We start from the raw sequence: 25,258 nt of genomic DNA on the forward strand, positions 1-25,258 counted from the left end.
CAAGCCTGTGTCCTGCTGCCTGCAGGACCTTGGCCCCGGGTCTCCCGTGGCCACCAGCCGAGCAGGGAGCAAAGGGGACTGTCCTCCACTCCTCTGATGGCTCCACCACAGAGGAAACCCAGGGCCATCCTTGACACCATCCCTCTTGTCCGTCCCCCATGTTCCGTCTGTGGTCAGGCTCTTTTCAGTAACAGCCTTCTTGAGATACAATCCACATAGCATCCAGCTCACCCACTCAAGTGGGTGGTCCAATGGCTGTTAGTATATTCACAGGGTAGAGTCTCCATCACCTCTAACTCTAGAACATTTCATCATCCCGAAAAGAAACCCCAGATCCATCAGTCGACACTGTCTCTGCCAGTGTCCCTGTGATGGGGTTCCTTCCTCCGGTGCTGGGAGAATCTGGGGAATCCAAGTGTCTTAGTCTGCTCAAGCTGCCGTGATTATGCCATAGACTGGACTGGGAGGGGAGGATCTTAAACACCAGACATTTATTTCTCACAGTGCTGGAGGCTGAAAGTGTGAGATCAGGGAGTGGATAAGTGGACTCAAACTCATGTCCATTGAGTCAGCGATGCCATCCAACCATTCCATCCTCTGTAGCCCCCTTCTTCTCTTGCCCTCAATCTCTCCTAGCAGCAGGGTCTTTTCCAACAAGTTGGCTCTTCGCATCAGGTGGCCACAGTATTGGAGATTCAGCATCAGTCCTTCCAGGGAATATGCAGGGTTGATTTGCAATCCCGTCACACAACACCTGTCCTGGGTGTTCTCTCCTGTGTGCCCATATCAGGTATGACTACCTGGTCCAAGGACCAGAAGCGAGAGGCACTCAAGGAAGTCTCTGAAGGCCGGGACAGCTGCCAGCCTCAGGCCACAGCCGCACCACAGCTCTTCAGAGCGCAGTCTCTCATGACTGCCCTGCCACCGCAGGGCTCTGGAGGCCCTAGAATGGCTTCTCAGCCGCTTCCATCAAAAAAAGACTCTGGCTGCTGGAGAGGCTGCTCCTGGAAACCGTGGAACACTGGGCCTCAACTGAGAGAGTGATTAGTCCAAGTAGGAGAGGGTGGGGGCCCAGATGAGGGCGGTGGCAGCAAAAATGCAAAGGGACAGGAAACAGATGAGGTGTTAGGAGTTGAAGTGTGTCCCCCAAAATTCACATGTAGAAACCCTAAGCCCTAGAACCTCCACAAGTGAAAGTGTTAGTCACACAGTTGTGTCCAACTCTTTGCGACCCCATGAACTATAGCCTGCCAGGCCCCTCTGTCCATCGAACTCTCCAGGCAAGAATGCTGGAGTGGGTAGCCATTCTCTTCTCCAGGGGATCGTCCCAACCCAAGGATCAAACCTGGGTTTCCTGCATTGCATGTAGATTCTTTACCATCTGAGCCACCAGGGAAACCCCGGAACCTTAGAATGTGACTTTATTTGGAAATGGATCACTCCAGATGTGATTAGTCTAGACAGGGTCAAACTAGGGTGGCCCCTAGTCCAGTATGGCTGCGGTCCTTATTAAAAGGGGAAATTTGGACACAGGTGCTCACACAGAGAGACGCACGTGAAGATGAAGGCCGAGATCGGGGTGATGGGTGGCTTCTACAAGCCAAGGAATGCCAAGACAGCCAACAAGGCACCAGAAGCTCGACGAGAAGCACAGAATATTCTCCCTCGCCAGCTCTCAGTAGGAAGCAGCCCTGGAGACAAGAACTGGATGAGGGTGAGAGGATGTATTAGTTAAGTTGCGCCAGCTGCTACAGCAAGCAAGGCCTGGATCTCAGTGGCTAAATACATAGATGTTTATGCCTCCACTCACGTAGAGCCCCATGCTGATACTTCTGGCTGGCAGGCTCCTTGTATAAGGTCCCTCGGGAATCCAGCTCCATCCCCCCTGCCCTGGGCCCTCAGTATCCTCTCCATTCAGTTGGAGAATGAGGGAGTTAGAAATTGAGGCTGCTATAGGCCAGACCTGGCAGGCGTCTACATCCATGCAGCCCAAACTTTAAGTTCTGGGGATCTTGTTAATGCAGGTTCTGATGAAGGAGGTTAGGGGTGGAGCCTGAGAATCTGCATTTCTGAATTCTGCAGTTCTCCCCAGGGATGACAATGCTATTGATCCTGGCTATTACTTTGAGTATTGAGAGTAAGAGGCGTCACTCCCCCCCTCATGCCTCATGGCCAGAACTCATTCCTGTGGTCACACCAAATGCAAGGGAAGCACGGAAATGAAGTTCAGCTGTTAGAGCAGGAGCTGGAAGAGGCAGGGTCAGTCGACAGCAGGGGGCAGGCAGGGGCCATGCAGCAGGGACCCAGCTCTCCTGGGACAGCGTTGCTGCAACAAGACCAGGGGGAAGTACTGACTGGAACCGGGGACCCTTGTTCGACAGCCTTTCTGAACTCCCCAGAAGAGGAGGAGGGGGTTGAGGGTCCAGGCCTTCCACGTTCAAGGTTCTGTGAGCCAACTGGGACCGGAGCTGGCAGTGGGAGTTCTGCCCCTTGTCTTGGTACCTGAGTTCTGGAACTAAGCACCCCCTTCCTCTCATCCCATACTCCTTTTGCAGGAGATCAGCCTGGCCTGGTCCCCCAACTCCTGTTAGGGAAGGGCTCGGTTCTTCCTCCAGGTCCCCGCTGACCCTCTTTTTGCATGCAGAGTCCCGGTGGTTTTTGTCCTCCACCTCACCCTTCTCTCATGTGACCCCTGAGAGTGAGGCTCTCCCTGCAACCCCGTCGCCCCGGCCATGGCCCAGGCCAGAGCCTAGGACACCATGGAGCCACGGCGGCCCCCAAGCTCACAAGCAAAAGGGAGAAGGGGGCCCTGGTCGATGGGTGTTACTGCTCCCCCCTTAGCTGGGTTCACCTGTGCAGTGAGACCCCGTCCAGTGCTCAGCAGGGCCAGGAAACTGGGAGGCGAGAGGGCTCCCCCAGGAGGCAACCAGGGCGCTGGCCTCCAGTCTCAGCCAGCCAGCTTCTTAGAATGCTCGCCACCCCAGCGTGCCACATGCACTCCCCCACCAGCATGTGTGCCAAGTGCCTGCCAAGTCGCTTCAGTCATGACTCTGACCCCATAAGCTGTAGCCCGCCAGGGTCCTCTGTCCATGGGATTCTCCAGGCAAGAATACTGGAGTGGGTTGCCCTGCCCTCCTCCAGGGGATCTTCCCGACACAGGGATCAGACCCAGCGATCAGATCCGCCTCTCTTTTGTCCCCCGCATTGGCAGGCGGGTTCTTTACCACTAGCACCACCTGGGAAGCCCCCTAGCCTGAGGCACTGACTTCCAAGCAGAGGTCTTCAGGGGTCCCACCACCACCAGCAGCACTCTGGGTTTCCTAGAATCTTCTCTGATGCCCCCAATCTTCCAGGAGAGACAGGGGGAGTGTGGATACTGACAGGGCGGAGATAGGTCCTTCCAAGCTGGGCAGCGAGGTGGGGTCTGGTGAGGGGTGGGAGGCTGGACTGAGGGGCAAGACATCTGGGCGACTGGGGCTCTGGACCCCCCCATCTCCTTGCCCTCCCCCCTTCCCTCCCCCCCCCACCCCGCCCCACCGCGCTCTCCCACGCACCTGCGCTGGCCTCCCCCCAAGCCCTTGGGGCAGCCGGCGGCGCTGCTGGGAGATCAGAGGACTCGGAGGAGTTGGGCCCAGGGGGAGGGGGCGGGGAATTTCCCCCCACGCCTGCCTGGGCCTGCTCCCCTCCCCCTCCCCCGCCAGGTTGGGGGGGGGCACCGCTGGGGGAATTCCATCGCGCTGCGAGCCCGGGCCGGGGGTCCTGGGGAGAGGAGGAGGCGAGGAGGGGAATGGCTGGGACCAGGGACGCAGCTGCCTTCCTCCCCAGACACCAGCTGCCCCTGCCTGTCCCGGGCTGAGCGTCCACCCTTCCAGCTTGTCGGGCGGGTGAGGGGGCCGGGAGTGACGCTTCCCCAGGCCGGAGGCGTCGGGACCCGGGAAGGGAGAGGCGTGAAGATCCAAAGACGGTGTGCGTGTGAACGTCTCACCATGAATGGTGACTGAGTGGGAGAGCGCGCGCACTTCAAGGCTGGCTGTGAACGGGGGACGCTGGCGAGTCCCGGGACATGTGTCCCGGGAGACGGTCCTGTATCTCCCCCTTTAGGGTCCTTCTGTCCACCAGCCCGGCCTGTCCTCCTGCATACGCTCCCACCCGAACCTTCACGGATCCGGGGATCCGGGGAGGGGGAAGGGCAGGGAGGGGCGCGCCGGGCCACGGAGGGTCCCAGAGATGGGGGGGCGGGCGTGGGAGGCGTCTGGACCTGCTGCCTCGGCTCCAGTCTCGGGCGGGGCTTCCCGGCCTCGGGGGGTGGGGTGCAGAGGGAGGGACCCAGGGGCGAGGAACGCGCGGAGGGACGCGAGGGGGGCAGGAGCCGGCGCGTTAGAGACCTGGGCGAGGGAGACTTAGAGAGCGGGGCGCAGCGGGAGGGGGCGGGTGTGGAAGCCGCGGCAGGACCCCGAACCCCGAAAGGCAGAGACCGGAAACGTCCCTGGCCTGAGATCGCCCCCCCGGGGTAAATTCCCAGTTGGGTCGGGGCAGAGAGACGCCTTCAAGGCCAAAAACCTTAGGAGGCAGATACCCCTAGGCGATACTCCCCCGCCCCCTCATCCTCTCGCCCCAGACCAAGAGCGGGCCCCAGAGAGGGACGAGGACGGACTGTCAGAGGACAACGCCCCCCTCCCCAGACGCCTGGGAGACCCTGGGGGCGCCGAGGGCCTTGCGCGGGCCAGGGCGACCTCTCCTCGGTTGGGGGCGATGGGGACACGGGCCCCCAAGGCCCTGCTCCTCCTCCTCTTGCTCCGGCTGCTGCCGCCACGCGGGGCCTCGGCGGGGAGCCTGCAGAGCCCAGGTGAGTCCCGGCGTGGAGAGTGGACCGAGGGCCGCACTCCCAACTCGGCCTGCGCGCCTAGAACCCGACTGCCCAGCTCGCGAGGGGCCAGAGCAGGTGAAGGCGGCAGTCGAACAGCCCTCGGAGGGTGGGGAGAAGGTCCGGGCGAGGGTCAGCCTCAGGCCCCGCCGTCCGCGCGCAGGCCTGTCCGAGTGCTTCCAGGTGAATGGCGCCGACTACCGCGGCCACCAGAACCGCACCGGCCCCCGAGGGGCCGGCCGCCCGTGCCTCTACTGGGACCAGACGCAGCAGCACAGTTACAGCAGCGCCAGCGACCCCCAGGGCCGCTGGGGGCTGGGCGCGCACAACTTCTGCCGGTGAGGGGCGGGGCCTGCGCGGGGCGGGGCTGGTGCAGGGTTGAGGGCGTTGTCCTGGGGCTGGGCCGCGGCGTGGGCGGAGCGGAGGTCTCCTCTGGGCGGGCCCAGGAGCCACCTTGAGGGCCTGCTTGTTCATTCGTTGTCCTGTCTGACTCTTTGCGACCCCGTGGGCTGCAGCACACCAGGCTTCCCTGTCCTTCACTGTCTCCAGGAATTTGCTCAAACTCATGTCCACTGAGTCGATGATGCCATCCAACCATGCCATCTTTTGTCTCCCCCGTCTCCTGCTCTCAATCTTTCCCAGCATCAGGATCTTTTCCAATGAATCGGCTTAAGGACCTAAGGGTGGGGCCTAAGCGATAAGTGGAAACCTTTTCTGACCTGGGTCAGGCCTTAGGAGTCCAACTTTTTGCAGAGCCTCAGGTCAGACCTGGGCACCAAGGCGCCCATGAGGATGGGGCCTAGTCAGAGGGCAAGCTCTAGAGTGAGGGCCGGGCCCTTAGCTTTCAGCTCCTTTGAGAGACGTCTACTAGCGGTGACTGAGGGATTGGGGGTCCAGAGCCATAGCTGTGGTCTGAAGCGACGGGGACCAAGTTAAGTGGGAGGGCACTTCCCTGATGAACCGCAAAGCTTAGGGCTCATCACGTCTGCTTTAAAGCAGGGTTCCAAGACAAGGGACAGTGGCTGAGGCCCAGGGCTGAGTGGGGGGTGAACACAAATGGCCTTGAAGTCCGCATACATGAAGTCATGTCCGAGCAACAGCTGAAGACCTAAAATCAGCCCCCCCGGGCCCCTTTAACGACTTCCCACCATGCACTGGGAAGTCGACATCCATTCTGGTGGGCGAACCACGATTTGCTCTAATACACACAGTGGCATTCTGCGAATAAGCCGCGGGTCAGGGCCTGGAATTCATGGTTCTTGGGACGACAATATCCCAACGATTTCTCCCGGGCCTGCAGTAACCCAGACGGTGACGTGCAACCATGGTGCTACGTGGCCGAGACGGAGGAGGGCATTTACTGGCGCTACTGCGATATCCCCACGTGTCACAGTGAGCTGGCCGGGCTTGATGACGGGGGCGGCCGGGCTGCCGGGGTGGAGTTCGCTTTTGCAGGCCCCACACTCAGCCTGACCCTGCTGCCCCCTCAGTGCCTGGGTACCTGGGCTGCTTCGTGGACTCTGGGGCACCTCCGGCCCTCAGCGGCCCCAGTGGCACCTCAACAAAGCTCACCGTCCAGGTGTGCCTTCGCTTCTGCCGCATGAAGGGCTACCAGGTACTGCCCACCTGCCCAGACCAGTGACCCCTGACCTTGACCTCAGCACACAAATCAACATCCGACTCTGAGGCCAAACCTTGATGCCAATTTCCAAACCTCCAGCCCTGATTCCCACTTCCGACCCCGATCTCTGGCTCCCACCACCCCACCCCCTCCCCCAGCCCCTGTCTGGGGGAGTCACCCAGTCTGTGCTCCCAGTTGGCGGGCGTGGAGGCCGGCTACGCCTGTTTCTGTGGCTCTGAAAGCGACCTGGCCCGAGGACGCCCGGCTCCGGCCACCGACTGTGACCAGATCTGCTTCGGCCACCCGGGCCAGCTGTGTGGTGGCGATGGACGCCTGGGCATCTACGAAGGTGAGGAGTGGGCAGGGATGAGGGGCCTGGGTGAGGGGAAGAGTGACAGGGGGAGTTATCTGGAAAGGGAAGGCATGGGTTGAGGGCAGGGCCTGATTAAGAGATTAGGTTGAGGACTGGACCGACGAAGGGACTGGGCTGAATCTGGGGGTCAGGGGTCTGGGGCTCTAGAGGAAGGAACTATTTGAGGACAAGACTAGAGGAGGGGACTAATGGCTTGATTAGAAGGGGTTGGACTAGAGGAAGGAATTGTTTGAGGTCAAGACTAGTTGTTGTTGTCAGTCACTCAGTTGTGTCCGACTCTTTGTGACCCCATGGACTGTAGCCTGCCAAGTTCCTCTGTCCATGGGGTTCTCCAGTTAAGAATACTGGAGTGGGTTGCCATTTCCTTCTTCAGGAGACCTTCCCGAACTAGGGATCGAACCCTGGTCTCCTGCATTGCAGGCAGATTCTTTACCATCTGGGCCACCAGGGAAGACTAGAGGAGGGGACTAATGGTTTGATTAGAACGGGTTGGACGGGGCCGGAGGAGGGAACTAACTTGGCTGAACTTGGGATGGAAGAAGGTCCTGCGATCCGGGCCTAGCGGCAGAAGGGGCGGGGCTTCTACATAGAGCCCCGCCCCCGTTAAGGAGGAGCCCGGGGGCCTCCGGGTTCTGACCGCCGGCCCCGCCCACAGTGTCCGTGGGCTCCTGCCAGGGGAACTGGACCGCACCCCAGGGTGTCATCTACTCCCCGGACTTCCCGGACGAGTACGGGCCGGATCGTAACTGTAGCTGGGTGCTGGCCCCTCCGGGCGCCGCGCTGGAGCTCGCCTTCCGCCTCTTCGAGCTGGCCGACTCGCGTGACCGGTTGGAGCTGCGCGACGCCACCTCGGGCAGCCTGCTCCGCGCCTTCGACGGCGCTCGGCCGCCGCCGCCGGGCCCGCTGCGCCTGCGCGCCGCCGTGCTGCGGCTCACGTTCCGCAGCGACGCGCGCGGCCACGCGCAGGGCTTCGCGCTCACCTTCCAGGGTGAGGCCCCTCCCCCCCGCCCCCCCCGCCCCCCCCCACCCCCGCCTCGGGTCTTCCGCTCCGCCAGCCGGTCTCACACCCCTCTCCGCAGGGCTGCAGGACGCCGACGCCGACCCGGCGCCCCTCGAGGGCTCGACTCAGACCCCAGCAGTGCCCCTCGACGGGGCCAACGTGAGCTGCAGCCCCGGGCCTGGACGTCCAGAGGACTCGATGGGGGGTGAGACGGGCGTGGGAGGCGGGAGCGAGTTTGGGGGCGTCAGGCCCTTCCAAGCTCCGTGCTCACCGCCCTCGTGTGCCCGCAGCCCAGGTCTTCTCGACGGTGACGGCCGTCTCGGTGCTGCTACTGCTGGTGCTGTCGCTGCTGCGCCTGCTGCGCGGACGGTGCGCGCTCTGGGGCGGGACCTGAGGGCGGAGCCGGCGGGGAGCCTGTCGCCCCGCCCCTGTGCCCCCGGGGCGTGGAGGGCCCTCTGGGACGCTAGGGTACACGATGGGAAAGGGGCTGGACAGAACTCCTGGGTTCTTGAGGGACGAGGCCTTGGGTCCACAGAGGGAGTCGCGCGTGAGATCACAGGCGAAGCGAGGTGCTGAAGGTGAGGTTGATTGGAAGGTTCGGCTGACGTCTGCTCCCTCTCTAGGGGCTGCCTGCTGGCTCCGGGTAAAGGGTCCCCAACGTTGGGGCCTTCCCGGGACCCCACAAGAAGCTGGGCCGTTTGGTACCGCCGGCCTCGAGGGGTGGCCCTGCCCTGTCCTCCCGGGGACCCCCAGGTTGAGGGTTTAACCGCGAGTTACCGGCCCTTGAGCGCCTCCAGCCAGAGTTCCCTGCGTTCACTCATCTCTGCTCTCTGACTCGGGGACCCCCAGGGTCCACTGGATCTTCTTGCGGCTGGATGGACTCCGCAGACCCAATGCCACCCTTTGTGTGCCTTGGCCTTCTGCCCCTTTGAGGGCAGCTCTAGTCATCTCGAGGAGGCCAGACGTTGGACAGGAAGCATCTGGTACTATTGAGAACTTGACCTGACCCTCGGGGTCCGGATAGTCAAGGCCAAAGGACAAGAGGAATCCTGCTTCCCTTCCTCTTAGACCTCGGTTCGTGGGTCTTTGAGCCCTGCTTGGGGTAGTTCTGGACTACTGCCCAAAGTGAAATGTAAGAGGTCAACAAAAGTGGTCAAAATACCAACCTTAGACTTTGAATAAAAGACCTGTTTTGGTACTGGGGGCCGGAAATTCTTCTGTGCGGGAGGAGCTATGTTAACGAGGTACTGTGCTTAGACTGGTTGTGGGCAAATAAAGGGCGTTCCACGGAAAGAGTTTCGTGTAACCACCTAGAACGCTGAGGATAGAGAAACCGAGGAGGAAGGATGAATGGGCGGGATCCTGAAGAACAGGAGGAGGTGGAGGCGTAAGAAGGGATACCTTCGTGGATATGATTTAGAATGAACCCTGCGGGGCGGGGGTGGGGGTGGGGGAAATACTGAACTTTCTTCCCTTATTTCCTGCTTTCTCTCCTTCACTGTTTCCTGCCGGTCCTAGGCGGGGCGCAATATGCTTCAACAGTGAGCGAGTATCGCCCACCCTTCATGGTTCAGCGAGGAAAGAACCCGCCTGCAATGCAGGAGCCGTCCATGCGGGTTTGATCCCTGGGTGGGGAAGAGTCCCTAGAGGAGGAAGTGGCCACGCACTCCAGTATTCTTGCCTGAAAAATTCCATGGACAGAGGAGCCTGGAGGGTTACAGTCCAAAGGGTCGCAAAGAGTCAAACACGACTGAGCGCGCGCGGGCGCGCATGCACACACAGACATAGACACACACACACGCTCAGAGAATCCTGGCCCAAGGGCAGGTCTTCAATGGAGGGCACCAGGCAAGTCAGGCACACCCTTAGAGGCCCAGCCGCCTTGGCGCGCCTTGCTGCGCTCTGGGGAAGTCGTGCGAGTGGAGCGATCACCCGCGGAGTGGTGGCGCTCAGACTCTAGACCTGACCTGTCCGAAAGTCCCGGGCCGGCAGCACCTTGGACAGAGCCCGGGCTGTGGGGACTGGGCAGGGTGGCCGGGCAGTATCCTAGAGGGTGAATACCCAAGGGTGGATCGACCCTGGGGCTTGCGCGGAAATCCCGGGCGCGCACTGCAAGGGAACGCGAGGCTCCCGGGTCACTCTGGCAGAGCCACCGGGACTCAGAACGTTGCATCCCAATCCAACAGGCACCCCATGTAAGTGAGACTGGGACCGAAAAAAATTATACTAAAAGGGTGAAGGCCTGAGCTGCCACTGGAGGAACCTCCCCGCCAGCCGCGCCCATTGGCCCTCGCAGCTGCAACGTCAGGAGCCCGGAGCGCGAAACCCTGGGCGGGATGACGGGGGCGAGCAGCTGGGGCGGAGCCTGGCGTCCCCTCCCGTGTCCGGCCGCGCCCGTCCTCCCGGCCGCCAAAAGAAAACTGGCCGCCGCCGCCACGAGCTGTCCCTGCAGAGAGCCTGCCCCAGTGGAGCGGGCCGCACCGCGCTCCGGCGCCCGGCGCGTCCCCGGCCTCCGCCCCAGCGTGGGGTCGCCAGGCCCGCGCGTGCGCAGCGCGGGAGGGGCGCCGGCCGGGACCCCCGGGCCAGCGCGTGCGCGGACAGAGCCCTGAGAGGTGGGCGGGCGCCTGGACTAGGCTCCAGGTGCGGCGGGCCCACTGAGGAGACCCGGGGGCCCAGAGGAGCGCGGACCGACCTCGCGGGACCGGGCCATGGCGTTCTTGGCCGGGCCGCGCCTGCTTGATTGGGCCAGCTCGCCGCCTCACCTGCAGTTTAACAAGTTCGTGCTCACTGGCTACCGGCCGGCCAGCAGCGGCTCGGGCTGCCTTCGTAGCCTCTTCTACATGCACAACGAGCTGGGCAACATCTACACGCACGGTGAGCCTCACCCCGCACCCCGCATCCGCAGCAGCCCTGTCCGCGCCGAGCCGCGGCCCGAAGGCCGAGGAGAGCCCCAGCGCCCAGATCCTGGGCTGTCCCAGCCCTGGCACGGCCAGGAGCCGCAGTGACAAAGCTGCCATTGTCCCGGACGTCGCTACCCGCTTCTGCTCCCCCGGCGGGGCCCCGGGGGCAGGCGAGGGAAGCGGAGTGGGGGACCCAGTCCGCTTAATCCTTCTGAGCCCTGGGAAGACTGAGCTTGGTGTCTGGCCACTTCGTAATCCCTGCGCCCTGGCACCCTCTCCCGCCAGCACCCATCCCGGAGATGGGTGTCGAGGAGGGGCCCAAGAGAGGAAGTCAGGCCGGGCGGCCCTGCGGCCCCTGCCCGAGCCGCTCAGCCGCGAGGCTCCGCCTGGTGGCGGCTCCTTCCTCCCCCCGCAGGCACCGGGCCCCTCCTCCGCTGCCCCGCTGAACCGTGCTGACACAGGCCTGCCCGTCCTTGGCCTGCCCCTGGCAGACAGGCGGCTGAGAGAGGGGCGCTGAGTGCGCTGGGCCTGGCCTTCGTACCTGCTCCCTGGGGGGACTGTGGCCTGGCCAGGCCCCGCCAAGAGTGGTCAGTCAGCGGCCCCAGCCCGCAGGCGCTGAACTCTGATTCCTGTGAAGGCAATTCCAAAACGCCAGCAGGAAGTGGTAGGAATGACCCTGGAGGCCTGAGCAGGGAGTCATGGAGCTCCCCAAAAAGGTGCTGGGGAAGGAGATGGAGCAGGTTCTTTCAGCCCCCTCCCCTGCCTCGCCTCAAGATGACAGAAAGGCCCCCCATTTGTCTGGTCGCTTCTGGAGAGGAGAGGGCACAGGGGTTGGGAAGAGCAGGCAGAGTGGCCCTGGCATGTTAGCATCGCCCACATGTCCTGTTCAGAGCTCAGCTTGGGGTCACCCCTCCTGATTTCTGCTAAAGTCAGGTTTAGGGGTTGGGGCCCCTGCTTTCCAGGGAATCTGCCACAAGGGTGAGAGCAGCTTTGGAGTCAAGAGTGCCTAGGCTCTGGGCTGCTTCCATTGCTTCCTTGCTGGGGTCACCTGGGGCAGTGACTCAGTTTCCTCACCGGTCAGTGGGGATAAAGGTCTGTCTTTCCAAGAACTACTGTGAGCTCTGCTAAATCAAGTGATCAGAAGCCCAGGACCCGCCCTTGCCCAGGGCCAGCCAGCAGCTGGCCCACAGCCTCCTCAGGACCTGTGTTGCGCTCACCCTGCCATGCTGTCTCTGGACTGGGGCCTCCTTGGGGACATGCCTTGTCCTCAGTGTGAAGGTGTCTGATGGAAAACTGTCTCCCTCCCCCAGGACTGGCCCTGCTGGGCTTCCTGGTGCTGCTGCCCATGACCATGCCCTGGGGTCAGCTGGGCGAGGATGGCTGGCTGTGGGGCACACACTGTGTGGCCTGCCTGGCCCCCCCTGCAGGCTCTGTGCTCTATCACCTCTTCATGTGCCACAGAGGGGGCAGCCCTGTGTACACCCGGCTCCTTGCCCTGGATATGTGTGGGGTCTGCCTCATCAACACTCTCGGTGAGCAGGGCGTGGGGTGGAGGGCGGGGGGCTTGAAGGACGGGAGCTGAGGGTTGGGTCCACTCACGTGAGCCCTGGGTAGAAAGGGCAGGAGTCAGGAAAGCTGGAAGCAAGAGGGCAGGTGGACCCGCAGACTGACGTGCCCTCTCCCGCCTCTCTCCTCTGCGCAGGGGCCCTGCCCATCATCCACTGCACCCTGGCCTGCCGGCCCTGGCTGCGCCCTGCTGCCCTGCTGGGCTACACCCTGCTGTCGGGTGTGGCTGGCTGGCGGGCCCTCACCGCCCCCTCCACCAGTGCCCGGCTCCGCGCCTTTGGCTGGCAGGCTGCCGCCCGCCTCCTGGTGTTTGGGGCCCGGGGAGCGGGGCTGGGCTCCGGGGCTCCAGGCTCCCTGCACTGCTACTTGCGCATGGACGCGCTGGCACTGCTTGGGGGGCTGGTGAACGTGGCCCGCCTGCCGGAGCGCTGGGGACCCGGCCGCTTCGACTACTGGGGTAACTCACACCAGATCATGCACCTGCTCAGCGTGGGCTCCATCCTCCAGCTGCATGCTGGCGTCGTGCCCGACCTGCTCTGGGCCGCCCGGCACACCTGCCTCCCGGACTGAGCCACCTCCCACCTGCCATGCCCTCAGGCTTCCAGGGCCAATGGCGCCATGCTTCTGTCTTTCCACTGGCCTGCAAGGGGATGGCTCCCTGGATGCTTCACAAACGGGACTTCCTGGCAGGGGCCTGCGTCTGTTCATCCCGTCTTCCCTGTGGACTAGCTGCTTCTACTCACACCTTGGAGCTCCAGTGGCCCTGCCTGCCTTCTTCCGGGGAACTTAGTCTTACTGCATAGGTTGAAAGGCAACCTTCCTTTCTCTGGGCCTCCAATTACCCTCTGTGTGACTTCTGACAGTTGGGCCAAAGGGACAGTTGTGATCCTGCCAGCCCAGAGCCATCGCCAACCCTGGGCCTCCTCGGAACCTCACATAAGGCTCCTCACGGCTGCCCAGCCTCCTGCCCTTGCTTCATGGCCTCTGTCCATCTGCCCTGTGTGCCAGCCCTCCCAGCAGCCCGAGGTTCGCCCACTGGTTTTCCCTTCTGTCCGGAGACTGTGGATTGAGGGGTCTGGGCATCAGGACTAGACTCACCCCCGGACCTAAGAGCAGGAAGGCAGCTGCTGGTTTTTCCAGGCAACTGGCACCGAGACCTAAAATGCTGGACGGCCCTGGACCCAGCCCTGCTGGGCTGAGGGCCCACCCTCCACCTTGAGTGAGTGCTCTGACAACTGACCTGCCCACCAGCAACACACCTGCTCAGGAGCTCTGCCCCACACAGTCGGTGGCTCCCAGTTCATCTGCTGGCCTGGGGCTTGGGGACTTACAATAGAGCTCAGCCTGTCCCGGGGGGCCTCAGGCCCTAGGTGACGTCAATAAAAGGGGGCAGGAAGCACTGTGTTACCACACAAGCAAGCTTGGGTGCGCCCCAAGATTCAAATACCTTTTATTAGACACAGCCAGGCAGAAGGGACCACTGGAGTCCACACAGGGACCCCAGCCTCCAGGAGGATGGAAGAGAGGGGCTAAGAGGTTAAAAGCGCTGAGCCTGGGACGGTGGGCTTAGCTCGGGCCCAGGGAGTCCTCAAACAGGCTGAGGAGGTTCCGAGGTTCCAAGGCGGGGAAGGTGCCCCGAGGGGGCTCTGAGTCAATGTCACTCAGGTCCAGAGCATCCCTGGGGGCAGGAAGAACAAAGAAGTGACTCAGGGCCAAGAGCTGCCCCTCCCACCCCAGGACCCTGGGCCAGCTCACCTCGGCGTGTGCCTGCTCCGGGGGGCAGGGGAGCCACGGCAGGGGGTGGAGGTGCTGCCGACAGCCCTGGCCAGGACGGCCTCTGGAGACAGCGAGGGCCTGGATTGGGGTGGGGGTGGGCAAGACCAGCAGGCTGTGGAGGGGAGGGCACCGGAGCAGCAACGCCCACCTGTCCCTGGGCGGATCTGCCTGAGGCAGGCGGGGCTGGTGCCGGACAATGGGTGTGCGGTGGAGTTGAAAGAAGGGCTTTGACAGCTTCCAAAGTCCACCTGACTGTACACAAAGGCCACCTCTGTCCCTTAGAGCACAGAGGCTCCGACTGAGCTGACTCTGAAATGACCTTGTGGTAAATGAAGCTCATCTGGCAGTCTCTGCTGTAATGTGCTCCCGGGGTGAATGGCGTGAACCCTCCTGAGAGCTGCCTGCCCCGAGCATGTGCCTTCCTCTGCAGTGGTTTCTTAATTACGGCCTGTCACTTGGCCACCAGGCACCTGGGACTAAGGAATTCCTCCTCCCAGGGAAGGGGCTCGCCAGGCTCTGGGGGTTTTGTCCCCCAGAGGAAAGATGACGCCTTGTCTTCGGGTGGCGGGGGTGAGGGCTGCACCACCCGCCTCTCGGCAGTGCGGTGGGCCCCGTGCAGCCCCCCAGCATGGCAGCACCCTCGGTGGGAGGCTGCCAGTTCTCTGCTCGGTACAGACCCTGCTCTGTGCACCAAGTTTAGAAAGAACTGCATTCAAACTAGGCCAGGCCACACCCCCACCAGCCTTGGTTTCCTTCCCGGGGCTTGAAGGGGGCCAGGTTTGTGGGTGCGTTCCCAGTTCACCACGCTGACGGCTGTCCCCCCCGCCCTGCCCTCAGCCGCCCTTCCTGAGTCCTCACCCACCCTATGCTGTCGTCGTCCCAGGTGCTGGAGAGGCTGCGGTCCAGGAGGAGGCTACAGGGCGGCGACCCGGGTGGGGTGGCCGGTGGACCCGGGGGCTGCAGCCAGCTGGCGGGGTGCGCCAGCCCATGCCAGAGCCAGCAGAGCAGGGAGAGCAGGGCCTGCAGGGACAGGGGCTCAGGGGAGGCCGGGCAGGCCCTGGGCAGGGAGCAGAGCCAGGCGGCCCGTCACCCTCCCCGCTTACCTGCCACAGGGCCCAGCCTCGACTGAGGGCCTCGGCGGCCATGAACCACAGGACACTCCAGGGCCGTGGCTGCCTGAGCACGGGCAGGGCCAGCAGGGCCTCGGCAGTGGCCCGCAGCTTGGGGTCAGGCTCCAACATCGTGACAAGGACGGAACGCAGCTCAGAGGACAGCCCTGTCCCCGGGCAGGGCCACGTCAGGGGTGGGGCCTTGCACCTCCCAGCCCTTTGCCACCAGCCACCCCAACCCCCAGAGCCTGTCCTCCCTGTGGCAGACAGCCCCCCAGCCCTCGCCCCCCGACTCACCAGCCGTGAACTCAGGGGGCAGATAGCCCTGACGCAGCCGCTGCCAGCCCTCCCCACCACGGGGCAGCTCCATGTTGCATGCCACCTCCAGGATGGTGAGGCCCAGGCTGGGGGACGGGGACAGAAGCGGGGCGGGGAGGGCCGTGAGATGCAGAACCCAGCAACTCGGGTTGACCCCACGGAGAGGGCTGCTGGCCTCCACCGTGAGCCAGGGCCCTGGGGGAGGAGGGGCTGATGACAGGGACCACTTTGTGGGGCGTGGACCTCTGGGCCAGCACAGCTCACACACCACCGTGGTGAGTCCTCCCAGCAGCCCCCGCCCCCACGGGACTGGCACTCTGGTTGCTAACAGTGACTTAACAGTGAGGCTGTCCTCGTCCTGTTGAGGTGACCAGGTGCTACTGTCAGGCACGGGAGGTGTGACTGGCTTGGGCCTTGGAGCCCAGCACCTGGTCCAGGCCCAGCTTTACCGCCTGCTAACTGTGGACTTGGGGAAAGTCTCTCCACCTGCTGTCTGTTCCCCTGTAAATGGAGTAATACGGTCCCTCCTAGGGAGGTGTGATGAGGCCAGTGAATCACGTAAGGTGGCTCCTGAGATTTCTCTACTTAGACAGCCTAGCTCTCCAGGCCCTCTTGATTGGAAGGCGGGACCTCCATCCCCCTGAGGCAGGGTCTCCTGGCCTGAAACCAAGTCTTCCTGACTCTGGGCTGGGCTGGTGTCCCTCTGCTGACCACGCCCCACCCACCAGGAAGCCCCCCAGCCCTCACCTGAACACGTCTGCTGCTGTCCCGTAAGAGCCCTGGAGCAGCTCGGGGGCCATGTAGCGGGGGTCTCCCTCCTGGGCCTCGCTAGCTCCCGACGCGCCCAGCTCGACCAGCAGCCCGAAGTCGCCCAGCTTGCAGCGGCCCCGGGACCCCAGGAAGATGTTGGCTGGCTTGACGTCCAGGTGGACCAGGCCCTGGCCATGCAGGTGGGCCAGGGCCAGCAGGGTATCCCGCAGGTAGCCCCAGACCTGGGTTTCGGGCAGGCTGGCGCCCCAGGCCTCGCAGTGCTGCTGCAGGCTGGGCCCACACAGCTCCGTCTGTAGGTACAGGATGCCGCCCTCCTCCCAGGCTTGCTCCAGCCGCACGCAGCGCGGGTGCTGCCCCACCTTCTCATGGCCACCCACCTCGGCCAGCTTGCGGGTCCGGTCCTTGGGGCCCCGGAACGGCGACATGGAGCGCTTCACTGCGTAGAGCCGGCCATCTTCCTTGGAGCGCACCTGGAAGGGAGGGGGCACAGCCACTCGGGACCACCCCGAGGTTCAGTTAAGATCTCAGTGTGCGGGAGGTGTCACATGGCAGCCACTTTAGAGGACCCCCTGTGTGTGCAACAGCAAAGCTGGACAAACCACGCCACGTGCCAATTTGCTGGAGACCCAGCGATGGAAGAGACAGGGCAGACCTCTAAGTACTGGTCTGGGAGGTTGTGTTAGATGAAGAAGCTGCCTAGAGAATAGCAAGGCGGTGTGGCCTGTATGCAGCCTATGAAATGGTTTCATCTCTATGTGGTCAACTCCAGAGAAAAGTCTAGAAGCAAGACCCCTACCTGACAATCATCTTAGTTTCCTCCAGAAAGGAGAGCTGACCTAGGGGCTCCTGTTTGTACTTTTTAACAAAATTGTCTTTGTGTAGTACTTGTGTAAGGAAAACTACATTTTAAAGTAAATATACATGACTGGAAAATATATTTTAAGGAACAAAAGGTGGCATGGAGGAGTTGCCTGAATGCTTGCGGCTGGAGGGAGATGGGGGCAGTGGTTCTGGCTCAGGGGCCAGGTGGAGCTGCCAAGACCCCCAGATGGCTGGCTCCGGGCAGGAGGAGATTGCAGGCAGGAGCCACCGCAAGGCATGCCAGGCTCTGGACAAGGGGAGAGTGTGCACTGAGGGGCCTCAGTGGGGCCTGTGTAGGGGGGTATGAGGAAGCAGCCAAGTCCAGCACTGAGGGGAGCCTGCCAGCCTGTGAGGGGGGTCGTCAGGGGAGGGTGGGGAGCGGGCTCCCTGGACACCCTCCCACCCTGGCTGGGGGAGGGTAGCCGCGGGGTGGGGGGAGGGACCCCAGACAGACCCACAGACCTGTCACCAACTCACCTTGAAGACCTCCCCATAAGAGCCGTGGCCCAGGCGGCCGAGCCTGTGGAAACTCTGCTGGAAGAAGGACTCCGGTCGGCTTGGGTCATACCCAGGGCTCTGCAGGGGCTCAGAGGCCTGGTCCCGGAACGACACCCGCCGGGCGTGGGGCTGATGCCAGCCTGGGGTCCGAGGAGGGAAGAGGCGGCTGACGGGGATGCTGCCCTTGGCAGGGGGCCGGGGCGGGAGGCTCCGGCTGAGCCCCCTGGGCCTCTTGAGGGAGAAGCCAGGTTCTGCATGGCGGAAGTAGGCTGGGACTGGGACAGGGGTGCCACCCAGGGGTGGCGGGGTGCCCTCGGCGGGCATGAGCATGTCCAGCACAGGCGCCCCGGGAGGCAGAGTATGGTGAGTCACTCAAATGGCGCTTGGTCCTGTGGCCCCAAAGAGGCTGCAAAAGGCAGCCGCATCGACACCACACACACGCTCCGCTTTAGGCATGGAGGCCGCGGCACCTCGAGCACCTGCAGGAAAAGGTATACAAATGAATGCGCTGTCACTGGTCCCCGAGGGTAGAAAAACACAAACTGAAAACCACAGCGTCCTGTCCTGGAGGCTCCCACAGCCCGACAGAGGTTAACCAAGGCAGGTTCTGAAGCCAGACCACCTGTGTGCACAGCCCTGCCTGGGTAGCCTTAAAATATCCAACCTTTGGGAATTCCCTGGCAGTCCTGTGGTTGGGACTTGGCACTTTCACTGCCCTAGCCCAGGGTCCAATCCCTAGTCAGGGAACTAACATCTCCCACGCCACATGTGCTGTGCTGTGCTGTGCTTAGTCGCTCAGTTGTGTCCAACCCCTTGCAATCGCATGGACTGTAGGCTGCCAGGCTCCTGGGGCATGGCCAAAAACATTAAAAAAAAAAAAAAAATTAAAACTTAAAAAAAAATCCAACCTCTTCCAAGACTGTAAGGTAAAAATATTAACACAGGCCCACTACCCCTTATCTCCGATTCCAAAGGAAAAAAGAAAGTCTGAATTCCAAATGTCTTTCTTGCTTCCTTTTTTGTGGCTGAGCTGCTAAAACTCAGTTAGTGGGGTTTCTTTCCAGCTCTATGTGGCAGAGGCTAAGCTTCCACTGAGTGTAGCAGAGAAACTGGGGCTCCCTTCTTTCACCAGCCACTCATGGGGCAGAAGCTCTAACTGAGCTGCAGGAAGCTGCGATACAGGAGCCCAGCAGTTCAAGTCCCAGCTCATTCCTCAGGAGAAGATCCCACACTGGCAAAGGCCAGCCAAGAAGCCTGGGGGCTACTGCCTCACTCTCAGGCAGCAGTGATATCCAGAGACAGACTCCACTGTCCATGCCCCCAGCTCAGAGATTCTGCCCAGGGGAGAGGCAGGTCAGGAAACAGAGAGCTCCAAAGCTCTCTCTACAAAAAACTGACCTGACTAGTAACAGAATATGAGAAGTTCAAGCCTAAAGGTACTCTTAAAATCAATGGAGGCTTTGCTAATAAGCAATCAGCAGGAAGCTGGTACTTCCGTTAGTGCTATTGGCTGAACCACAGGCCAGCTAGTGTACCAGATAGAACTATTGGAAAGACATAGCTAAGATGAGGCTTCCTGGGGTCAGAACAAACTTAAGTCTGGAACTCCAAAGATACACCTTTAAAGTCCAAATTTGATTTGATCAGTCTGTGGAGCAATTGATGCTCCAGGGCATTGTCAAAGACAATAGAGCAGTCAGCCAGCAACTGGTGGGGCCTGACAGCTGGGTACGATCAGGGAAGAGACAAACAGAGCACCCCTAAAACCACTAGTGTCCCAGGGTGACTGTGCACAGGCCCAAAGCTAGGGCCTCCAAGGAGCAAAGTCAAAGGCTTCACATTGCAGAGGAAAGAGACATCACTGTTGTGGTCTGGCTGGTCACTAAACGAACAAGCAAATAATCCCAAGCCCCCAGATACAGAGTGAGGAACCAATCTAAAATGTCCAGTTTTCAACAACAAATTACAAAGTATATAAAGACATAGGAGAGTGTGACCCATACACAGGAAAAAAACACAGCAGAATCTGCCTGTGAGAAAGACCAGATGTCTTTAACAGACAGACTTCACAGTTGTTCAGTTGTGTCCGACTTTGCGACCCCCTGGACTGTGGCACACCAGGCCTCCCTGTCCTTCACCATCTCCTGGAGCCTGCTCAAACTGATGTCCATTGAGTCGGTGATGCCATCCAACCATCTCATCCTCTGTCATCCCCTTCTCCTCCTGCCTTCAATCTTTTCCAGCACCAGGGTCTTCTCTAATGAGTTAGCTCTTCGCATCAGGTAGCCAAAGTATTGGAATTTCACCTTTAGCATCAGTCTTTCAGTGACTATTCAGTGTTGATTTCCTTTAGGATTGACTAGTTTCATCTCCTTGCAGTCCAAGGGACTCTCAAGAGTCTTCTCCAACACCACAGTTCATAAGCATCAATTCTTTGGCACTCAGCTTTATGGTCCAACTCTCACATCCATATATGACTACTGTAAAAAGCGTTAACTTTGACTATATGGACCTTTGTTGGCAAAGTAATGTCTCTGCTTTTTAATACGCTGTCTAGGTTGGTCATAGCTCTTCTTCCAAGGAGCGTCTTTTAATTTCATGGCTGCAGTCACCATCTGCAGTGAGTTTGGAGCCCAAGAAAATAAAGTCTGTCACAGTTTCCATTGTTTCCCCATCTATTTGCCATGAAGTGATGCGACTGCGTGCCATGATCTTAGTTTTTTGAATGTTGAGTTTTAAGCCAGCTTTTTCACTCTCCTCTTTCTCATCAAGACTCTTTAGTTCCTCTTCACTTTTTGCCATAAGCATAGTGTCATTTGCATATCTGAGGTTATTGATATTTCTCCCAGCAATCTTGATTCCAGTTTGTGCTTCATCAAGCCCAGCATTTCACATGATGTACTCTGCATATAAGTTAAATAAGCAGGGTGACAATATATAGCCTTGAGATATTCCTTTCCAATTATGAACCAGTCCATTGTTCTATGTAGGATTCTAACTGTTGCTTCTTGACCTCCATACAGGTTCCTCAGAAGTCAGGTGAGGTGGTCTGGTATTCCCATCTCTTTAAGAATTTTCCAGTTTGTTGTTATCTATGCTTTAGAATAAGCAATGAAGCAAGCCACTATAAATAATGTGCAGAGAACTAAAGGAAGCCATACTTGAAGTAAACACAATGACAACATCTCAACTAAGTAGAGGATATCAATAATAAGATAGAAATTATAAAAGAAGCAAATGCAGAGTTGGAAAAGTACAATGTAACTAAAATGAAAAAAAATCACCTAAGGGGTTTGAAAGTAGATTTGAACTGGCAGAAGAAATAATTAGTGAATTTGAAGATAGATTGATAGAAATTATGCAATCTGAAAACCAGATGAAGAAAAGGGAAACAAGCTGCAGAGAAATACAGGATAGCATTAAGTGAAGAAAAGCTATGACAAACCTAGACAGCATATTAAAAAGCAGAGATATCACTTTGCCAACAAAAGTCCATATAGTCAAAGCTATGGTTTTTCCAGTAGTCATGTACGGATGTGAGAGTTGGACCATAAAGAAGGCTAAGTGCCAAAGAACTGATGCTTTCGAACTGTGGTACTGGAGAACACTCTTGAGAGTCCCTTGGACTACAGGGAGATCAAACCAGTCAATCCTAAAGGAAATCAACACCGAATATTCATCGGAAGGACTAGTGCTGAAGCTGAAGCTCCAATACTTTGGCCACCTGTTGCAAAGAACCTACTTACTGGAAAAGACACTGATGCTGGTAAAGATCGAGGGCAGGAGGAGAAGGGAGCAGCAGAGGATGAGATGGTTGGATGGCATCACCAACTCAATGGACATCAATTTGAGCAAACTCCAGGAGATAGTGAAGAACATGGAAGCCTGATGTGCTGCAGTTCATGGGGTCTCAAAGAGTCAGACACAACTTGGTGACTGAACAACAAAGTGAACCAACATATGCATGATGGGTACACCAGAGAAGAGAAGAAGCTAGAAAAATATGGATTACAACTTCCCAAATGTGATTGTAAAAATAACCAAGAAGCTCAATGAACATGGAGATACACACACACCGAATCAAAAGTGCCGAAAACCAAACATGAGGGGAAAATCTTGGGAGTAGCAAGAGGAAAATGACTCATTACTGAAAATGCCCACCCCGCCTTGATGTAAGGATGGACATGAAGATCAGTCGAATAGAACTGACAGTTCAGAAATAAACCCTCACACTTAAGGAGTCCATTGATTTTCACAAGAGTGCCAAAAGAATTCAGTAGGAAAGAAATAGTTTTTTCAATAAATGGTGCTGGAACAATTGGGTGTCTGCATGCAATACGCATTTAGAAGAAAAATCCGACTCAGCCTATTCTTCCTTCTAAGGATAAATATTCATATAGAAATACTAATGTATTTGATTATAAGATGATGTCCCAGATGCATGAATGGATAGTGTTACATATGTTGGTTGGTTGATTGGTTTAGTTGCTAAGTCGTGTCCGACTCTTGAGACCCCATGGACTGTAACCCACCAGGCTCCTCTGTCCACGGGATTCTCCAGGCAAGAATACTGGAGTGGGTTGCTATTTGCTTCTCCAGGGAATCTTCCAGACCCAGGGATTGAACCTGGGTCTCCTGCATTACAGGTAGATTTTTTACCAACTGAGCTATGATGTCTTACATGCACCCTATTAGTTTTCTAAAGTTGGAGACATTATAGAATTTAGACATTTAGTCCAGGAAACACACCTGGACTCAGGGGCTTGTGGACCTGTAATGCTGGCTTCATGGAAGGCTTAGTCTAGCATCTGGTATGCAGATCCCTCAGTTCAGTTCAGTTCAGTTTAGTCGCTCAGTCGTGTCCAACTCTTTGTGACCCCATAAATCGCAGCACTCCAGGCCTCCCTGTCCATCACCAACTCCCGGAGTTCAGTCCCAGACTCACGTCCATCGAGTCAGTGATGCCATCCAGCCATCTCATCCTCTGTCGTCCCCTTCTCCTCCTGCCCCCAATCCCTCCCAGCATCACAGTCTTTTCCAATGAGTCAACTCTTCGCACGAGGTGGCCAAAGTACTGGAGTTTCAGCTTTAGCATCATTCCTTTCAAAGAAATCCCAGGGCTGATCTCCTTCAGAATGGACTGGTTGGATCTCCTTGCAGTCCAAGGGACTCCCAAGAGTCTTCTCCAACACCACAGTTCAAAAGCATCAATTCTTCGGCGCTCAGCCTTCTTCACAGTCCAACTCTCACATCCAGACATGACCACAGGAAAAACCATAGCCTTGACTAGACGGACCTTTGTTGGCAAAGTAATGTCTCTGCTTTTGAATATGCTATCTAGGTTGGTCATCACTTTCCTTCCAAGGAGTAAGCATCTTTCAATTTCATGGCTGCAATCACCATCTGCAGTGATTTTGGACCCCCAAAAAATAAAGTCAGCCACTGTTTCCACTGTTTCCCCATCTATTTCCCATGAAGTGATGGGACCAGATGCCATGATCTTTGTTTTCTGAATGTTGAGCTTTAAGCCAACTTTTTCACTCTCCACTTTCACTTTCATCAAGAGGCTTTTGAGTTCCTCTTCACTTTCTGCCATAAGGGTGGTGTCATCTGCATATCTGAGGTTATTGCTATTTCTCCCGGCAATCTTGATTCCAGCTTGTGCTTCTTCCAGCCCAGCGTTTCTCATGATGTACTCTGCATATAAGTTAAATAAGCAGGGTGACAATATACAGCCTTGACGTACTCCTTTTCCTATTTGGAACCAGTCTGTTGTTCCATGTCCAGTTCTAACTGTTGCTTCCTGACCTGCATACAGATTTCTCAAGAGGCAGGTCAGGTGGTCTGGTATTCCCATCTCTTTCAGAATTTTCCACAGTTTATTGTGATCCACACAGTCAAAGGCTTTGGCATAGTCAAGAAAGCAAAAATAGATGTTTTTTTCTGGAACTCTCTTGCTTTTTCCATGATCCAGCAGATGTTGGCAAGCAGATCCCTCAATATCCGTTATATAATGCTCTGAGTAGTAATTGAAAGAATACACAAAAGACAGTGGTCCCATGGGTATAAATGACTTTTCTGTTGGAGCAGAGAGGGCTATCGTGTGGCTATAATGTTATAATTGAAAGAAAAAAGGGGGGGGGGAAGAAGAGTCTAATCTTGAGAGGAGCCACAGTGTATCAAAAGGAGTCCATACTCAGCACAGGGGGGTGAGTCAGTAACTGAAACTGGAAGGAGCAGTCATCTGAGGGTGTCCTCCAATGCCTGAGTAAGTGAGGGGTGAAGGGAGGGACCCCCACGAGGGCCTGCATGGAGAACTCACCCTGCAGTCTGTGGGGACGCTCCCTCTGCCTCTATCCATCTCGGGAATCCTATCCCAGAGTTTCTCAAAGTGAGGGACCAGGGTGTCAGGACCCCGTAGGGTGCTCGTTGAAAGTACAGCCTCCAGGCCCTAAACCAATTCTCACACTATCCCACAGTACTTAAACGCATGGCCAAACAGCTTTCGGGGTGGGGGTGGGGGAGGTAGGAGAAGTTGGGGCTCCCGGTGAATCCAGGGCGGCCTGAAGCAGAGGCCAGGCCGGGATGACCTTTCAGGGGCCTCACCCTCTCAGTGGGTAGGATGCCATCTGCTGACCACCGTCTACCGCACTAGACTGTGAGTTCCTCCAGGGCAGGGCCGAAGCTGATTCACCTCCGAGGGCGTGGGGAAACCCTGGCGAACAGAGTGGAGCAGACCTGCTGTCACGGGGGAGGAGCTTTTCTTGGGGAGGGCAAGTGAAGGAGGAGCAGTCGCCGGGGTAAGGGGCTCCCAGCAAGGGGATAGGGAGGCCCGGCGAAGGAGGCAGGAGCCTCTAGGGGGGAAGTGGGCGGAGCCGGCCGCGGCAGAGGGAGCCCAGGGAGGGCTGAGCAGTGGGGTTGGGCTGGCCCAAGGAGGGCTGGGGCTGACGGAGGGGTGAGGAGGGAGGCGGGAGGGGGTTGGGGGTGAGGCAGATCCAAGGAAGGCCAGTCAGGGGGGCTAAGAGTTGTTCGGGAGGCGGCAGAAGGGAGGAGAGGGCGGTCCCTTCCGGGAACCCTCAGGGCTGGGTGTGGGCTCACCTGAGGCGGGTGGGCGGGGCGCAGCTCAGCAAAGTCCCAGATTCCGGGTCAGCGGAAGGCGCGGGAGCCCTCGGGGCGGTCAGGCGGGCCGGGGTCTTTGGCCCACCGCTCCCCACACCCGGGCTGGGGGGACTCTCGAGGGGGAACGGCCCGTGAACGCGCGCGGACCCAGCTCGCGCCAAAAATTCCAAACCGGCCTCGAGGCCCCGCCCAGGAACGCCTCTTACCCCCACCGCCTCCCGATGCGGCCTATCAGAGGCGCCCAGCCTGCTGGGGCTCCGCCCCAACGTCCCTGCGTGCGCGTCGTCGACGCCGCGCCGCCGGACCAGCGCTCTCATGGCGCAGGCGCTAAGTCTCCTTAGCGGGGGCGGAGGAGGGTGGCTACGCGGTGCGGCTAGGAGGCTGAGGCGCCACGCGGGGTCTGAGGCAGCTGTTGGGTCCCTCCTGCCTGGTTCCCGGGTAGCCAACCGACCTCCAGACCTCCGTGCCGGCACCTAGGGCCC

General features: G+C 59.0%; 3 protein-coding genes across 9 annotated transcripts; 2 read left to right on the forward strand and 1 right to left on the reverse strand.

Moving 5' to 3' along the window:
• Positions 1-4,694: 4,694 nt before the first annotated feature.
• Positions 4,695-9,056, forward strand: KREMEN2 (kringle containing transmembrane protein 2). 4 transcript variants are annotated; one of them, XM_055561785.1, is made up of 9 exons: positions 4,695-4,846; positions 5,028-5,202; positions 6,165-6,256; positions 6,355-6,479; positions 6,681-6,834; positions 7,514-7,846; positions 7,938-8,063; positions 8,149-8,227; positions 8,482-9,056. In XM_055561785.1, the coding sequence occupies exons 1-9, from the start codon at positions 4,753-4,755 to the stop codon at positions 8,690-8,692; spliced, it is 1,389 nt and encodes a 462-aa protein (XP_055417760.1). In that variant the 5' UTR covers positions 4,695-4,752; the 3' UTR covers positions 8,693-9,056. The 4 variants fall into 4 exon arrangements, with proteins under 4 accessions (XP_055417760.1, XP_055417761.1, XP_055417762.1 ...); XM_055561786.1 differs by having other exon boundaries at positions 6,798-6,834; XM_055561787.1 differs by lacking the exon at positions 8,149-8,227.
• A 1,199-nt stretch (positions 9,057-10,255) lies between these two features.
• PAQR4 (progestin and adipoQ receptor family member 4) lies at positions 10,256-17,480 on the forward strand. Of its 2 annotated transcripts, none has more exons than XM_055561697.1 (3): positions 10,256-10,732; positions 12,069-12,290; positions 12,461-17,480. In XM_055561697.1, the coding sequence occupies exons 1-3, from the start codon at positions 10,567-10,569 to the stop codon at positions 12,892-12,894; spliced, it is 822 nt and encodes a 273-aa protein (XP_055417672.1). In that variant the 5' UTR covers positions 10,256-10,566; the 3' UTR covers positions 12,895-17,480. The 2 variants fall into 2 exon arrangements, with proteins under 2 accessions (XP_055417672.1, XP_055417673.1); XM_055561698.1 differs by lacking the exon at positions 10,256-10,732 and adding an exon at positions 10,742-11,474.
• Positions 13,729-24,973, reverse strand: PKMYT1 (protein kinase, membrane associated tyrosine/threonine 1). Of its 3 annotated transcripts, XM_055561694.1 has the most exons (9): positions 24,756-24,965; positions 24,264-24,372; positions 17,637-18,136; positions 16,275-16,768; positions 15,507-15,613; positions 15,204-15,376; positions 14,963-15,120; positions 14,080-14,178; positions 13,729-14,002 (listed from the first exon to the last, which is right to left on the reverse strand). In XM_055561694.1, exons 3-9 carry the CDS (start codon positions 17,985-17,987, stop codon positions 13,891-13,893), a joined length of 1,494 nt encoding a protein of 497 aa, XP_055417669.1. In that variant the 5' UTR covers positions 17,988-18,136; positions 24,264-24,372; positions 24,756-24,965; the 3' UTR covers positions 13,729-13,890. The 3 variants fall into 3 exon arrangements, with proteins under 3 accessions (XP_055417669.1, XP_055417671.1, XP_055417670.1); XM_055561696.1 differs by lacking the exon at positions 14,080-14,178 and having other exon boundaries at positions 24,756-24,973; XM_055561695.1 differs by lacking the exon at positions 24,264-24,372.
• Between the last annotated feature and the right edge of the window lie 285 nt (positions 24,974-25,258).

Source organism: Bubalus kerabau, chromosome 23, assembly GCF_029407905.1.
Source record: "Bubalus kerabau isolate K-KA32 ecotype Philippines breed swamp buffalo chromosome 23, PCC_UOA_SB_1v2, whole genome shotgun sequence".
Lineage (NCBI taxonomy): Eukaryota > Metazoa > Chordata > Mammalia > Artiodactyla > Bovidae > Bubalus > Bubalus kerabau.

Bases quoted from the DNA above. Each gene is read 5' to 3' on its own strand.
- KREMEN2 (XM_055561785.1), top strand. From the start codon at position 4,753: ATGGGGACACGGGCCCCCAAGGCCCTGCTCCTCCTCCTCTTGCTCCGG. The intron at 6,480-6,680 runs GTACTGCCCACC...CTGTGCTCCCAG, and splicing joins GCCGCATGAAGGGCTACCAG to TTGGCGGGCGTGGAGGCCGG. The intron at 8,228-8,481 runs GTGCGCGCTCTG...CTCCCTCTCTAG, and splicing joins CTGCGCCTGCTGCGCGGACG to GGGCTGCCTGCTGGCTCCGG.
- PAQR4 (XM_055561697.1), top strand. From the start codon at position 10,567: ATGGCGTTCTTGGCCGGGCCGCGCCTGCTTGATTGGGCCAGCTCGCCG. The intron at 10,733-12,068 runs GTGAGCCTCACC...TCCCTCCCCCAG, and splicing joins GGGCAACATCTACACGCACG to GACTGGCCCTGCTGGGCTTC. The intron at 12,291-12,460 runs GTGAGCAGGGCG...TCCTCTGCGCAG, and splicing joins CTGCCTCATCAACACTCTCG to GGGCCCTGCCCATCATCCAC.
- PKMYT1 (XM_055561695.1), bottom strand. From the start codon at position 17,987: ATGCTCATGCCCGCCGAGGGCACCCCGCCACCCCTGGGTGGCACCCCT. The intron at 15,614-16,274 runs GTGAGGGCTGGG...CCCGTCCCCCAG, and splicing joins ACAGCAGCAGACGTGTTCAG to CCTGGGCCTCACCATCCTGG. The intron at 14,003-14,079 runs GTGAGCTGGCCC...TCCTGCCCCCAG, and splicing joins CGGAGCAGGCACACGCCGAG to GGATGCTCTGGACCTGAGTG.